Source organism: Erigeron canadensis, chromosome 6 (genome assembly GCF_010389155.1).
Source record: "Erigeron canadensis isolate Cc75 chromosome 6, C_canadensis_v1, whole genome shotgun sequence".
Taxonomy (NCBI): Eukaryota; Viridiplantae; Streptophyta; class Magnoliopsida; order Asterales; family Asteraceae; genus Erigeron; species Erigeron canadensis.
This window is the reverse complement of record NC_057766.1, coordinates 25,156,158-25,172,533: the sequence shown is the minus strand read 5'-3', so window position 1 is coordinate 25,172,533 and position 16,376 is coordinate 25,156,158. Positions and strand designations below refer to the sequence as shown.

Genomic DNA, 16,376 nt, shown 5'->3' with positions numbered 1-16,376 from the left:
TATGCAGACATCTTCACCAAAGGCTTACCGCGATATCTATTCGAGACATTCAAATCCAGCTCGAATGTTACTGCATATCCACGCTGAAGCCGAGGGGGAATATTAGAGGAAATTTTTATCATATATATTTTAGTATTAGACTAGATTTTAGACCCGTGTCCAACACTGGACGCGAGACTTACGGCATTATTAATATTAGATATTAATAGATGTAACTCATAAAAGCTTATAAGATCAAAGTTGAAGATATATGTAGATATTATGTGTTTAATTCAAATACCAAGAATGTTAAGTTAATAAAAAGAAACTAATGTAATAAAAAAACATTTGAAGCATATACCCTGCTTCATTAGTTGAAAGACTTTTATACAGACGAAATTTGTTGTAATATCTTTTGTCTTCCCATCTTTGTCACATATTAACACCTTAAAGCCCCTTCTCGACTTAACTCGAGATAGTGCGATGTACAATTGTTCTTGTGTAAAAGCCGGACTTTGTAGATAGAAACCAATTTTAATAACATTGTAAAAATAATTATTTTAGTTATTTGTTTTTTATTAATTAAATAAAATTATGTAAAAACTAAATGGTGATATTATCGAGAATCAATTTGATGAAATCGATCGATATAGTTAGTTAATAAGTCATAAGTTCAACTGTCTCTATTAATATTTTAATTGTACAATTACTATTAAAATCTTGATATATTTACATTAAATTTAATTTATTGTTAATTAATTAATTATTTATATATATGATATAACGTATTATTGGATATATATTAGTTATTATTTTATTGGATAAGTATCAGCTATTACTCTATCGGATTTATATTAACTATTATTATTTATTTATTATATTCAAATTATTGGGTAAAAAGTGTAAATTTGTTTTGGAAAAAACAAAAAAGTGTAAATTAAAGTCAAAATTGAAAACAAAAGTCAACATTAAAAAATCGAGAGTCATGATTGGTCGATAAGTTATTAGAGCAACTGTGCTTTAGTATAATAAAAGATTAGTCCTTATCTCTATTGATTTATTTTAGTATTAGACTATCAGGAGTAGTGAAAGGGGGGAACGCCCCTCATCCAACAAATAAATGCCACGTGGCCTGCAAATATAGTACAAGGGGCAAGCCTTCTAAAAACGAACGGGCAAGGGACAAAATTACATTTGGAACGCCCTCGGGGACCGATGAGAGGCGTTCCCGGGGGCGTTCCCAATCATTTTTTGGCAGGGGAATACCCCTTAATGAGCTACTCCTTTTGGTCTTAAATTAGTCCTTATCTCTATTGATTTGGTCAGTCAATTGTGGATTCTATTCCGTTGTTTATGTTGACAAAAGGATCAATAAGAAATACAAATTCCTTCAGGTACCTTCTAGGTCTCGTCACGTGATCACTGACCATCCATCTTGTAATGTACAGTTCGTCACTGACCATCCATCTTGTGATGTAGAGTCCGTCAGATAAAAGAGCAGTTGCAGAAGCTGTAGGGGATCAGGTGGTGGTGGATTTGATTGCTTTAAGTGAGAGTGATACATCAGTTCAGACAACAATGTTTATTAAGCTTCTTTTCTCTAACAATAAGCCGTCCGGGAGTACGTCTTCACTGAAGCTAAGATCTATCAACTGCTATTACTTGTTTATGCTTTGTCTTTTTTTGCATACATCAAAATCTGCTTATTAAGTTTCACCTCAAGTCCTCAAGTGATCCATATTCTTATCTGATATAAGAGAATGCTGACATATATGTGGGTTGGGTATAGCTCAAAACTGGTAATTTTGGTGGGGATTGACTGTCTCGTAGCACTTTTTGTATATCAAGGTTTTGATAATCTACTATGAGACATCATGTTATTGATAATCAGAGCCATTTCACGTAAGTCTTTTATATGACACACTTGACCCGTTCTTTGATTACCCAAAGCAACCTACGGCCACTTTTAGTTTCCATGGCGTAGGGATAAATCGAGGAAGGGGCTGGGACAGAGGCGTAGTGAAGCCTCTTATCACTCTAGAGAAATGAATAAACTATGAATCTACTTGGTAATCTAAAAGCAGATAATATATTCATGACCAACAAAACTGTTGACACAAAATCTTGTCTCTTATATACACTACTATGATCAAGATAACATACTGATAAACAAAAAAAAAAACATGACAATATACCTGTATAAGAAATTGGTACAGGAAACACTAAACAAACACAATATTAATGGTTGGCTGGTTGCCGATCTATTAAACATGTCTAGTGACTACACAATATGTAATCCAACCATCAAAAGAACACCAATTTTCTAGCTCACACAGCCCCACATGCATGAACCAGAAATATACTATTTGAGCGATCTTGTACCAGACATTCCCCTATAATTATTCATACCAACTATTATGTCATTATTATACATTGAAGCACATCATACACACAGATCCATTTTTCCTATAACCCCAAATCGAGTTCTAAAGATCATTCAGTCAACAATTAATGAAGCACTCCAACACTGAAACAGGCAACCAAAACACAAAACTAAAAAAGGAACACAAATACAAACAGTCACCTTATATGTTCTTACTCCTTGAATGCGTGCTTTTGATCAGCCATATCAGGTAAATATCCTCTTCTTCCGCATAAAGTTTCCATCTTTATAAACTCTAATGTCCTAAAACTATTTTTACAAGAACCCAAAGTCTGTAGATTTTTAATATCTCATAGCAGTTGTAATTAGCTTGAAAAGACAAAAATATTACCCAGAAGTGTATTGAAAATACATAAAACGTCCTAAATTCACTTTGAAAAGTTAGACTACGTTTGTAGTAAAATAATTGTAACCCCTATTTCTCACATTAAACGTACGGGATTGAATCCTAAAATCCCCATAAGCATACTAATAAATTCAACGTTTGAAAGAACATGGTTCAGGTGAAACTTAAAACAAATTAAACAGAGTGTCAGGTAGTGAATGAAAAACAAAAACATTGACTCGAAAACCATAATGCAAAAGATTCAAATACATAGTCAACAAGGCATCATTACCAAATTTCAAGACCATTAGTAATAACATTTAGGGAATATTAACTTAAAAGTTGTACAAACTAATAAATATTTTACTAGAGTCTAAATCAAATTACTCCAAAACACAATGACCAAGATATAAAAGTACTACACATACTATTCATCATACTTGTCTGCTAACTGAAGGTTCCTTGATTCGATACATCATCCTTCTTTCACAGCATTTGAATCTGCACAAAAAAAAACAAGTTGTAGTGCATGTGTATGGAAATTAAGCTTATAACATGGGAACAAATATAGTGTACCTTCTACTTTTATGAAGGTAATTATGTCGCTAAGTGGCTCACAAGGTAATGCTGCCAACAAGGATTTCAAGTCATTGAAGTGTTTTTTGTCTTTTGAAGAGGAGGTAGACAACTCAATCTCGATATCAGTCTGGTCTTCATCATTTTGTCGAAGTAGCTTCTCGTATGTAAACTGAAAATTCAAACAAAAACAAGAAACCAGAGTCTGAATACTGGACAATGAAGATTTCATTAAAGAAAAGCTGCATTTGAATTCTTACCTTAACGATACGGCTTCGTTGTTCAACATCAAGGGATTCAAAATCAGATATTAAAGTTAGAGATTCTGGACGTAAACACCAAAATACAGTATCCACAGCTGAGACATAAGCTGATAACTTGTCTATGGTACCAGGTTCTTCACGGACTGTTAGTTCTACTTCAACATGCTTGAGTTCAATAGGTGGGGAGTCAATGACCTTTAGTTCCTCAACATCTATGAAACTCTACAAATTAATTAATGAAATTAAAGTTGAGAACATTTTATATCATTGTAAAGGGACTCTATACATTCGTCTTATGTCTTATTCTAGAAGGCTGGTTTTTCATAACTTGATAGTCACAAATCTATCTTGTTTAAATGCATGCATTTTTATTTTGTAAGCACAAATTATGATAAAATAAATAAAATCTGGTACATACCGAGCATATATTTAATTTCAATACTTTGAAGAATCCAGTACTCTTGTTCAAAAAACGCCTCAATTTCTTGAACGAAAGAGCGTTGACGTCATCGAAGGGAAACCATTCCATTTGTGGTTCCGACTTGGCAGGATTTCTTACCAGAGGATTAGATGACTTATATAAAGAGAACTTCAAGAAAATCAAATTAGGGGCATCGATATCAGTTACATCCAAATCGCAGCATGGATTTAACGCCAATATTTTCAAGGAATGACTTGATAACTTCAGGTTGGGATGTATAGTAGACAAAGCTAAATATTGAAGACAAGGGAAGTTGGATAAAAAGTCAGTAGATGCCTCGAATCTCCCATTGTAAGATAATGATTCTAGTTTCTTGCAAGATGAAATGTTCAGGGCGGTGCCCCTCGTCGACCTTGATCTTCGCACAAAAGACACCATACATTTGGAGCATTAATATCTATTGCCTAAACTTCGCTACCTTTAAAGTAAAGAACAACATGTTCAAGATTCTGTAACCCATGATATAAAATCTTTTAAAACCACGGCAATTCATAAGCACAAACATCAGAAGAAGCGGGCAACAAGTAGTTAGACGCTCAATCACTTGCTCGTTTATATCTACTTGATCGAGGTTCAACAGCTTCAAAGACTTAAACTTGATAGCATTATCAACCATCAAGGAGGAAGGCAACTCACAATGATGTATGATCAAAGATGATAACGAAGATACAGATAAGAGTATGTTAGGCGGACGGTATTTGGGCAGGGAATTAGTAGTAAAGATATCAACATGAAACACCTCCAGGCCATTCTTAAGTACTAATCCAATGCACGTGTGGACGATAGATAAATGTGAAGGGTTGTCGAGCACTAGGCTTCCAATGAGGTTGAAGGTGTGGACACTAGTAACATTGTTTTGTTGATTACAAAATCTGGAAGTGGCATACTTGAAAAACAAGTCCTCCAAACTACTAGTATCATTACGGATCCCAGGTCCATTAATGTCTCTGGTGAAATTAAACAGATTGAAATCCAAAATGGGGAAAGAAGCTGTTACTGAAAACCAGTTTTTGGATAAGACACTCATTCGAACAAGCTAAACCAAAAATATATTTGAAACCAAAAATTTCAAATATATTACAAACAAAATATTATATATTATTATAAGCAGATAAGGGAATTTGGGGGTGTATAGTTTAGCTTATTTAGCTTTGGAAGCCTATTTCTGACCTTATTTCTCAGCTAAAAAATAAACAAAAAAACAAGGATTTATCAAATGATAAGCCAAACGCTGATAAAGCAATTAGCTAACCTTTTTCTGGCAAAATTAAAATTGAATTTCACTTGTAAATGCAGCATGCTAGATACTCGTAAAATAGAGCAGGGGGTGTCTTTTATAACTTGTTAAAGTGTGTGAAGGAGGAAGGTGCAAGTAAAAGTTGAAGTGGTCAAATGGGTAGCTAGGTTAGATGAGGGTGAATGTGTATTAGGCGCTTTTTTTTCAAAGAAAAAAATTCTTTGACTTGGGGAGAAAATGAAACAAAAGAAAAAAAATATATATAATTGATTATATTCTCCATTTCATATGTATAATTTTACAATAATGTCTCTCCTATATAATTAACATCTCAAATGTCATGTCTCCATGACCATATTTTATTCGACACCCGCAAGTTACCATGACCATATTTTACACATATTGAATAGATCGATGTAGTTTATTTCATTAATTAAGAAAACAATAAGAAAGTCTACATTTTGATTTACAATGTCATCCACTAATAGTGCTGAGAAGAGTTGATGGCTGATGAGGTAGTTTATGGGAGTGGATAAAAGAAGATTATGCAAAGAATACTTTGAAAGAACATGTCAAAGTCTGTGCGTTGGGCCTTAAAGAATAAACTGATACTTGCATATAAGGATGAGTAGTTTTCATCCAAATCTATCCAGTCAGAAAACTTTGGACTCCAAAACACTCATATTATCCCATCAATCCTTTTCTTTTGATAAAAAAAATTCTCCATCATTTCCATTCTTTTCCGTATAAAAGAAATCTCAAGAATACACACTAAAGCTTAGTTAATTGATATGTTGTTATGATTATGATATCTTCTTTTCCTTTTTATTAAGATATTTTTTTAAAAAAATGTATATATATATAACTTTTGGGCCTTTTGGAAAAAAATCTTAGGGGTTTCCAAATACCATGACTTATCCTTAGAAATACTAGTCTCAGTTAGCGACTCAGCGCTACAATAGCAAAAATCACTCCAAGGACCAATCTTCCGAAAACATACCCAATGCAAATAACTAGTCATGGGCCCACTATTTATTTAATTTTACTTTTTTACCTAAATTTTACACTTTTAACCCTCAAAAATATACATAAACATGTTACTTCATTAAAACAAAATTTAAATAAAACACATAATTTAATTAAAATAAATATAAAATACATTATAACCTATTTAAGAAGTTTCACGTGAACTATAAACATAATTGTGTTTATGTTTAGTGGCTACATGATTTCTAAGATTGTATATAAAAAAAAATACAATTTCTTAACTAAATTGATTGTTAGGCTATTTACTAAAGTGATTGGTGTCTCTTCCCTCCATTAAGAGATCTTGGCTTCCATTCATGTCATATGTCTTTTAGACTTTTACGAGTATTTTTTTGTTTCTCACGAAATCCATTGTTGGAACAAATGCAGCATTTTTTTTGTTTATTTATTTTTGACTTTTTCTTTCCCTTGGTTTTATTTAAGCCACTAACATCATTATTTCTTTTTTCTTCCAAAGTTTCACTAGGTTAATTGAATTGAACCAATGCAATTCCTTTTTTAACTTTTTAATTATTCTTTTGGTTTTTGATTTTTATATGAAAATAAAAATCGGATCATTATTATTTAATAAAATCTACTGAAATTTAAACTATTATAGCAATTTGAATACATAACTATTTTATGACTCATTTATTTTAAATCTCATTTTGAGTTATTATGTAGTTTCACATAAGGTCTCCGAGAACATATGATTGACCTTGATAAGTTATATAATACCTACTTTTTTAATATGCCTTGTTAAGATATACATAATGCAAATTTACAACTTTTTTTAAGATCCTACAAAAATATTCATTAAAAAAACTTAAAACCTAAAAAAATATCATAAAACAAAATCATGTGCTACCCACCATTAAATGATCTAAAAAATGTGTATATATGGCATCAATGACTTTAAAAAAATATATATAAATATCTTTTAACAAAACTAAATATTCGAATAACGATAAGAAAATATGACAGCTACAAAACCAATAAACTTATACTCCTCTGGGAACAAATTGCTAAAGCATTCGTTGGTAGATGATTTGATATATATTTTTGGTTGAGAACAACCTTAAAAGGTTACTATGTAAGTAAAATTGAACTAAATATGTAACATTGATATCCAGTAATTTAAAAGTATGAGATTACAAATGATTACAAAAATATATAATGGATATGAGAAAATAAATGTGGACAAATTAAAACGACATGATTTTATAAATAATATTGATAAAATAGATAAAGTTGATTGATATATATGTTACAATAACATGAACAAAATTGCAGCCATAAAAACATATGAAAAGTATTAAAAAATCAATCTATGTAATAAAGAAAAAGAAACTTGTTAAAGTTGCACTCATTTTATTATATATCAACAATACTCGATAGTCGATTTACTTGTAAAAATCATGACATAAATATTATTCTATCTCTTTTACAATACCATGGATGTTATTTATTTTTAGAAAACTAAACTATAACTTTCTATTCTTCTATTATTGAGTTGACAAATTAGCAATAAATAGCTTTTCCAATATATGGAAGTAGCACATGTCCCAACTGATTGATCTAGTGGAAGATGTTAGTATATAAGCAAGCTTTTTTTTAACACCGAACTATCTTACTTTTACTTATTATGGAGTATCCCCAATGACTACGGTTGAACGAGAACTTCAATTACATTCCACATACCAACTAAGACTTTAGTAACGAGCCATCAACTTTATCGTCTTTTAGACCATATGTTTTCAGGTTATTTGCATATTTTTAATAAACTCAAATGTTTGTTAGGCAAATTTTAAATTCTTTCAGAAAGATTTAATATATTTTTAATTTTCATTGAATTAAATATTAGTTTACTGTTTTTGTTTTTTTTATGCTTTATTAATGATTAAGTTGGTAGTTAAAAAAAATAATATGTGATTTTACTTATAAAATTCATAGTGTGAGTTTTTTATATTATTATAACTATTTCAGAAACGTGTCCCACTAATTAAAGTATGTATAATGAATAAAATATTCAATTTTCAAAAGTTATAAGTTTTAAAAAATGATTACAATGAAATTGAAATATTAACTTGATTGGAATTAAACATATTAAAGTAAATATAGTCATATATTTTTATGAGATGAGAAATGATACATCCTTATAAAATAATACCTAAAAGTCCTTTTAACTATTAAATGAAGACATGCGAAAAAATCAAGGGGTAAGATTAGAAGGGAAAATTAACGTAATCCACATGCCATTATCTTATATTAAAAATATAGTGTGAGTTTTTTATATTATTATAACTATTTCAAAAACGTGCCCCCACTAATTAAAGTATGTATAATGAATAAAAGATTCAATTTTCAAAAGTTATAAGTTTAAAAAATGATTACTATGAAATTAAAATATCACTATGTTTATTTTAACTTGATTGGAATTAAAAATATTAAAGTAAATATAGTCATATATTTTTATGAGATGAGAAATGATACATCCTTATAAAATAATACCTAAAAGTCCCTTTAACTATTAAATGAAGACATGCGAAAAAATCTAAGGGTGAGATTAGAAGGGAAAATTAACGTAATTCACATGCCACTAACTTATAGTTTTAGAAGGATTATTAGCTAATTTTTGTAAAGATATACCATTTTTCTTTTTATGTATGTTAATCATCGTTTTTAAATAATATTACTTAAACTATAATTATATTGTTTTTAAATAATATTACTTAAACTATTTATGCATTATTATATATGAAAAAGTGATCTAATTAAAAATGTTGACTCATTGACTTTTTCTCTCTATGGTTGGCGATTTGGGGGAAAAAGTGAATAACCTAATTTCATCAAATTTCTTCCCAATTCTCCCTAGATGTAGAGTTGATTGATCTTCATGATTTTTTCTCAATTCTTTGCAATTAACCTTCTCATTCCAGTAATGTCTCCTAATCGTAAATCTTTAAAACGTAAGATGAAGGTTTAAAGACACTGTTGATAACCTAATTGAAGAAGAAGACTCGGCAGAAGGTTGCTGGTAAAAAAGTTGGTCCTGAGGGCTTGCACTCTGCTACTGCTACTGGTCTTTCGAGTGATGAAACAAATCCAGCGACGATAAGTACAGATGGAAAAGGAGTGCAGCCCCACCCCCGGTTGCTAATGAAAAAGCTAAGATTCATCCAAGTCCTGATGTGTTGAACAAGAACACTAATGTTGGTGAATTAGAAAAGGATGAGTATGTGGATAAAACTGAAACTTCCAAACCTCCACCCAATGAGGCTCAAGTTAAAACTGGTGGTGAGGAAATTCCACCTAAGCCAGTGACTTATGCTTCTAAACTAAAGGTGAACTCTGAACAACGTAAAGTTAATTTCAGAATGTTGGAGGCCGTGGAAAATGCTGATATTGTCATCCCAAGGGAATCTGTTCGACAGGTACAAAGCCGCTTTACTAATGTTTTATATCGGGGACTAGATTTGCTTTTCCAGTTGTGGAGTATTTTGCTAAAACTGTGTGGGCAAAGTATGGCATTGCTAAGACTATGATGAACTCGAACGGCTTTTTCTTTTTCAAGTTTAATGATAAAGTGTTAAAAGATGGTCCTTGGCTTATACGTAATGTTCCTATTTTCCTAAAGACCTGGTCACCCGCGGCTCTGTTAAAAAAAGAAGATATAAAAAAGGTACCGGTGTGGGTGAAGTTACACAATGTTCCTTTGGCAGCGTATACGGATGACGGTCTAAGCTTGTTAGCCTCCAAGGTTGGTATGCCTATAACCCTGGACAACTACACAACAGCTATGTGTGTTGAATCATGGGGTCGCAGCAGTTTTGCAAGGGCCATGATTGAGATGAATGCTGATAATGAACTAAAAGACAGCCTAGTAGTTGCTATACCAAATGAGGGGCATATTCGAGAAACTATAAAGGTTGAGTATGAATGGAGACCTCCCAGGTGCTTCACTTGCTGTGTTTTTGGACACCAGGTTGAGTCTTGTCCCAAAAATGTGAAAGTGGTGTCTAAGGATATTCCGAAAACTGATAATAAAGGATTTACAGAGGTCAGAAATAAAAAGAAAGGAAATGTCAAGCATGGTATTCACATTAAAAAGCCAAAGCAGAACCTAATTTATAGGCCTATGTCTATCCCGTATGGTCAGGTTGATAAGGCTCGTTCCTCTATACAGAATGTGGAAACTAGTAACAAATATTCTGCATTAAGTGGTGGTTATGATGTTAGACCGAATGACATTTATGCCGATGCTACAGAAACGGGCCAAAAAGTGAAAAGGGATAACAAGGTAATGGAGGAAAATAGTTCTGATGTGGATGAGGTCATTGAAATTGAATCTGAAACAACTAATTTTATGGAAACTGATACGAGTCAACCATTACGGTCTAAAGGGGCAAGCACTCCTGGTCCCGGGGTTTCAAATGGGTAGTTTGGCTTGTTGGAACATAAGGGGGTTGAACTGCCCTCTGAAACAAAAAGAGGTTCGTCATGTGGTTCAGTAAAATCATTTACAGGTATGTGCTATTTTGGAATCTCATGTTGATGTCTCTTGCTTGTTTAATACATGTAAGAATATTTGTAAGACGTGGGACTGGACTTCTAATGGGGGTCAATGTAGTAAAGGGACACGCATAATAATAGGATGGAACTCTGATCTTGTAGATGTTTTAGTCTTGGCCCAAACGAGTTAGGTTATTCATACTCAGATTGTTTTTAAGGTAGACAACAAGAGTTTCTTTTGTTCGTTTGTGTATGCTGCTAATTACTATAAAGAGAGAAGGGAATTATGGAATGATATATGTGTTCATAAACAGTTCACCAGGGGAAAACCTTGGGTGGTCCTTGGTGATTTCAATTCTTCGCTGAACCTAGAAGATAATTTCTATGGCTCCTCAACAATTAATATTGGCATGCGAGAGTTTAAGGAATGTGTAGAAGAGGTGGAAATCATGGATATTAATAGCACTGGGCTACATTATACTTGGACCCAAAAACCTAAGAAGGGAGTTGGCATATTGAAGAAGATTGATCGGGTAATGAGTAATGTACATTTTATGGTTGAGTTCCCATCTTCTCTCGCTATATACCAGCCATATAGAGTCTCTGATCACTCACCTTGTATTCTCAAAATCCCGGGGATCACTAGAAACCGTCCCAAGCCATATAAGTTTGCTAATTTTTTGGCTCACAAGGATGGGTTTAAGGAGTTGGTTGAGAAAGGATGGCGAGTCCCATTGGTTGGACATAATATGTTTCGTGTGGTGAAACGCTTGAAGGGTATGAAAAGTCCTCTTAGGAAGCTGTTACTTGAACAAGGCAATCTACACAAAAAGGTTAATGAGTTGAGAAAACGACTTGATGTTGTACAAGTTGCAATTGATCTGGATCCTTCTAATCCCAATTTAAGGGTGAACGAGGTTGATGTTAGTAAGCAATTTGAGGAGGCTCGTCTTGATGAAGAGAGTTTTCTTAAACAAAAATCTAAAATTCATTGGTTAAAAATTGGTGATACAAACTCAAAATTTTTTCACAACTCTTTAAAATGCAAAAACCACAGGAGCAGGATTGAACGAATTCAGAATGCTAATGGGGATGTTGTTGAAGGTTTGGCAGTGAAAAAGGTCCTTGTCCAGCATTACGAACAATTTCTTGGCACATCAGGCCAAACTCTTGATTTTCACGCGGAAGAGATGTTTTTCAACAAGCTTGATGTTTCTAAAGCTGGTCATATGGTAAGAGGGCTTACTGATGACGAAATAAAGCATGCAATGTTCTCGATTGACGATAATAAAGCTCTGGGTCCGGATGGCTTTACTTCTGCTTTCTTTAAGCACTCTTGGGAAGAGGTTGGTCCAGATATATGTCTTGCTATTCATGATTTTTTTAACAATGCAGATCTATTAAATGAGGTAAATCATACTATCCTAGCTCTTGTTCCTAAAGTTGCTACACCTTCTAAAGTGAATGATTATAGACCTATCTCTTGTTGTAATGTATTGTACAAATCATTACAAATAGACTAAAGGAAGGACTTGATGATATAGTTGACATTATTCAATCGGCTTTTGTCCCGGGGAGGCGTATTTCTGATAATATCCTTGTCACACAAGAGCTTATGCACGACTACCATAGACAATATGGACCCCCGAGGTGTGCCTTTAAGGTGGACATACAGAAGGAAGGCTTATGACACAGTGGACTGGAGGTTCTTACATAAAATTCTCATTGAATTTGGTTTTCACTGGAAAATGGTAAAATGGATTATGTCGTGTGTCACAACCACATCGTTTTCGATTAATATAAATGGTGATTTACATGGGTATTTTAAAGGTAAACGGGGGTTGAGACAAGGTGATCCTCTGTCTCCATATTTATTTACTCTTGTTATGGAGGTTCTTTCTTTGATCCTTAACAAGTTAGTCAGCAACTCCTCTTTTAAATTTCATAACCGATGTGAAAAGCAAAAAATTATAAGTCTCTGCTTCGCTGATGATTTATTTTTATTTTCTCGTAGTGATGCTAATTCTGCTAAGGTCATTATGGAAGCTTTAAATGTGTTTAAGGATATTGCAGGGTTGGTTCCTAGCATTTCCAAGAGCACATGTTTCTTTTGTAATGTTGCTAATCATGTGAAGCAACAAATTTTAGCCACCATGTCGTTTGAAGAAGGCGTGCTACCTGTCAGATATTTGGGGGTGCCGTTAATATCTACTAGACTTGTCTATAAAGATTGTCGTGTCCTTGTTGAGACAATGGAAAAACGCATCACATATTGGAAAACAAAGTCCTTATCGTTTGCGAGTAGACTACAACTGGTAAATTCGGTATTGTCCTCTCTTCATATCTATTGGTTCACTGTCTTTATATTGCCTGCTAGAATTATTAAAGAGCTGGAACAAAAAATGAGAGGATTTCTTTGGTGTCAAGGACCCCTTTTGAAAGGTAAAGCTAAGGTTGCTTGGAGCTCGATTTGTATGCCTAGAATGGAAGGGGGGTTGGGCATTAGGAAACTCTCTGATGTTAACAAAAGTCTTATGACCACTCACATATGGAGCATACTGACTCGTAGAAAATCTTTATGGGTCGAGTGGGTTTATTCCTACAAGTTGAAAGGATGTAATTTCTGGGCAGTGACTCCTCATGCAGGCATGAGTTGGGGTTGGCGCAAACTGCTACAAATTAGAAGCAAGATAAGACCTCACATTTGGACCAAAGTCGGGGATGGAAGGAATACATCAGCTTGGTTTGACAATTGGAGCGATAAGTGCCCCTTATGGGAGCAAGTTTCTCCAAGACAGGTTATGAGGTCAGGTTTCTCTCTAAATACTACACTTCATGATATAGTTAATGAGGGTAGCTGGCAATGGCCCGTAGCATGATACGATTTGTTCCCGGTGCTATTAGATATCCCTGTTCCTACCCTTAATACGAATGAGAGTGATATTTTGGTTTGGCATGACATAAATGGAAATGACAGCAACTTTTCCTCCAGTAGCGTATGGGATACTTTAAGGAAACGAGGGGAACTTATACCGTGGGTTAATATGGTGTGGTTTCCTCATGCTATTCCTCGTCATGCATTTCATATTTGGCTTATTTTCAAAAGGAAACTCAAGACCCACGATAAAGCGGAGGTGTGGGATGCTGGTAGTGCTACTAACTTAAATCTTCTTTGCTGCTCGTTATGCAAAAAGGGGCCTGATTCGCACGATCATCTTTTTTTCGAATGTTCATATTCCTTACAGGTTTGGTACTCAATAAGGCACTTGGCTAATATGCAACATATCTCAGAGTGTTGTGTTGGGATGACATTACTGCTTGGCTGATACCGATATCTAAGAGCAAATCGGGTAATAGTGTCACAGGTAGACTTTTGGTGGCTGCTCTTGCTTATTATATTTGGCAGGAACGCAACAACCGCATGTTTACCAACCGGGAACGAAATCCAGACCAATTGAAAGAGGTCGTGGAAAGCACTGTTTGTCTTAAGTTAGTGAGCATGAAGTTTAAACAATCCCAGAAGACGGATCGCTTACTAGAATTGTGGAAGCTACCAAAAGAACAAGATACAAGTAAGTAAAAGTTTTTGAGGTCGACTCAAGGGTTGATCAAGTTGCTGCTCTGTGGATGAATCTTATAACTAGTTTATTTTTATGCACACATATCGTCTCTTTTACAAGACCAGGTGATAGCTTGTTAGATTGTTGATCCTATGTTCACTCATATATGGCATGTCATGTATGAGAACCACATTACTGGTAAATTTTTTTTTTTTGATGTTGAAATATAGTTCAGCGGGGTAAACCCTTACCCAAAAATAACATTTATCAAAAAAAGAGACAAAGCTTTAGAATATGGTTCTTAAAAAATATATGAAGATATAAAATATGATTGATTGATATATGTAATAGGATGGAAGATATATGAAAAGATAAAATTATATTATAACTAAAGCATGTTTTCACTATTAACTTAATTAAAAACGTCGGTCAAGTTCTTTTCGCATTAGTATTGTTTGTAATTAAAACAACGGGTTATTAAACACATAATATTACCATTACCATGAACATATATTTTCAAACGGATTTAGCACAATAACTAAAGATAATGTATAATTTAAGATTATAGTAATTTTAATAATTTAATAAACAAATTTAAAAAAGGAACATGATGTAAGCAAAACAATCTACAAGCTATAATTTAATTTTGCTTTGCATCCAAGGGTTATGGTTTTTTGAAGATTGATTTTAAGGGGCTCTTTTATAATTATTAGAAGATAATAAAATTATCATGTGCTTAAGTTTAGGTATATATATATATGTATATATAAATGAGTAATGAAAATACGTGACTGTCATGTATTTAGTCACGGGTATAAAAGTCTCATAAGTCAGATCTTAATGTTTCAATCTATAAAATATATGATAACCCAATCATTTATTCATTACACAATAGATATTAAAAAATTAATATGTGAAAGATTTTACATCTAAACAGTTTAAGTATATAACTAACCACAAATTCATTTTTCTCTACATGACACCTAAACTTTTAGGTAGTAGATTGCCAACTTAGGTAATTTCTTTTTAATTTAGATATTTAAGAAGAAAAGTAAGATAAGACAACTTGGGTTTCTTTATCTTTCAATAAGGATAAGTCATGTTCAGGGTGTGAAATGGGAAAGAAGAAAAGATCATCTTTCAAGACTAAACAAAGTTTCAGCATCACTGAGCCGCTTCATATGAATTTATTTGGTCATGTGAACGTTCAGACAAGAGCTGGGAAGAAATATACCCTTGTAGTTGTTGACGAATATTCAAGGTATTGTTGGGTAATCTTCCTCAGGACCAAAAGTGAAGCTACTGCTGAAATCATTGCTCTCATCAAACAAATTAAACTCAAACATAAGCGAAAAGTACGTCAGCTCAGAAGTGACAATGACACTGAATTCAGAAATTCTGCTTTAGAATCCTTCTGCACTGACACTGGCATCTCCAAGAACTTCTCCTCAGCTCATACACCTGAGCAAAATGGTGTAGTAAAAAGGAAAATGTCTAAGTTAAGTAGATGCCATAACTAATGCAAGTATGAGTTTTTATGATAGTATATGAAATTTTTTTATTAGATAGGAGCTTTTTTTTTAAAAGCTTGAAGCTCCTAAAAGCTCTTAAAAGTTTAAAGCCAAACAAACCGATTGTTTTCATATATGTTTTGGTTTCTCTAGTTATAACCAAATACATATATCATAGAAATTTTCGAACTCTACCAAAATTCAAATCTCCATGAATCATGTCATTTTAAGGTTCAAACCACTGACAAAGTAACACACCATTCTAAAAAAATATATATCAATTTTGTTTTTTACTGAACGACAAATTTAGATTCAGGGGCATGCTTATTTGTATACCCAACTCCAATTTTAGAAAAAACTCATATTGAGAAACCCCGTCTCCATTACTGGGATCATTTTGTTCACATCAATTCGAGATGGGAATCTCCCGCCACTGGGCGCGCGCGGTGGTTTTTATTACTCA

The 16,376-nt window shown here is 33.2% G+C and overlaps 1 protein-coding gene across 2 annotated transcripts; it reads right to left on the bottom strand.

Annotated features, from left to right (window-relative positions):
* Nucleotides 1-2,992: 2,992 nt before the first annotated feature.
* Nucleotides 2,993-4,466, bottom strand: LOC122606051. 2 transcript variants are annotated; one of them, XM_043779017.1, is made up of 4 exons: nt 4,005-4,466; nt 3,584-3,808; nt 3,324-3,453; nt 2,993-3,248 (listed from the first exon to the last, which is right to left on the bottom strand). In XM_043779017.1, exons 1-4 carry the CDS (start codon nt 4,443-4,445, stop codon nt 3,223-3,225), a joined length of 822 nt encoding a protein of 273 aa, XP_043634952.1. In that variant the 5' UTR covers nt 4,446-4,466; the 3' UTR covers nt 2,993-3,222. The 2 variants fall into 2 exon arrangements, with proteins under 2 accessions (XP_043634952.1, XP_043634951.1); XM_043779016.1 differs by having other exon boundaries at nt 2,998-3,248; nt 3,324-3,495.
* Between the last annotated feature and the right edge of the window lie 11,910 nt (nt 4,467-16,376).

What these genes read in the sequence shown, in the direction of transcription:
- LOC122606051 (XM_043779016.1), bottom strand. Translation starts at nt 4,445, where the DNA reads ATGGTGTCTTTTGTGCGAAGATCAAGGTCGACGAGGGGCACCGCCCTG. An exon ending in AACGAAGCCGTATCGTTAAG is followed by an intron (nt 3,496 to 3,583) that starts GTAAGAATTCAA and finishes TTGAATTTTCAG; the next exon opens with TTTACATACGAGAAGCTACT. An exon ending in TACCTTCATAAAAGTAGAAG is followed by an intron (nt 3,249 to 3,323) that starts GTACACTATATT and finishes TTTTTTGTGCAG; the next exon opens with ATTCAAATGCTGTGAAAGAA.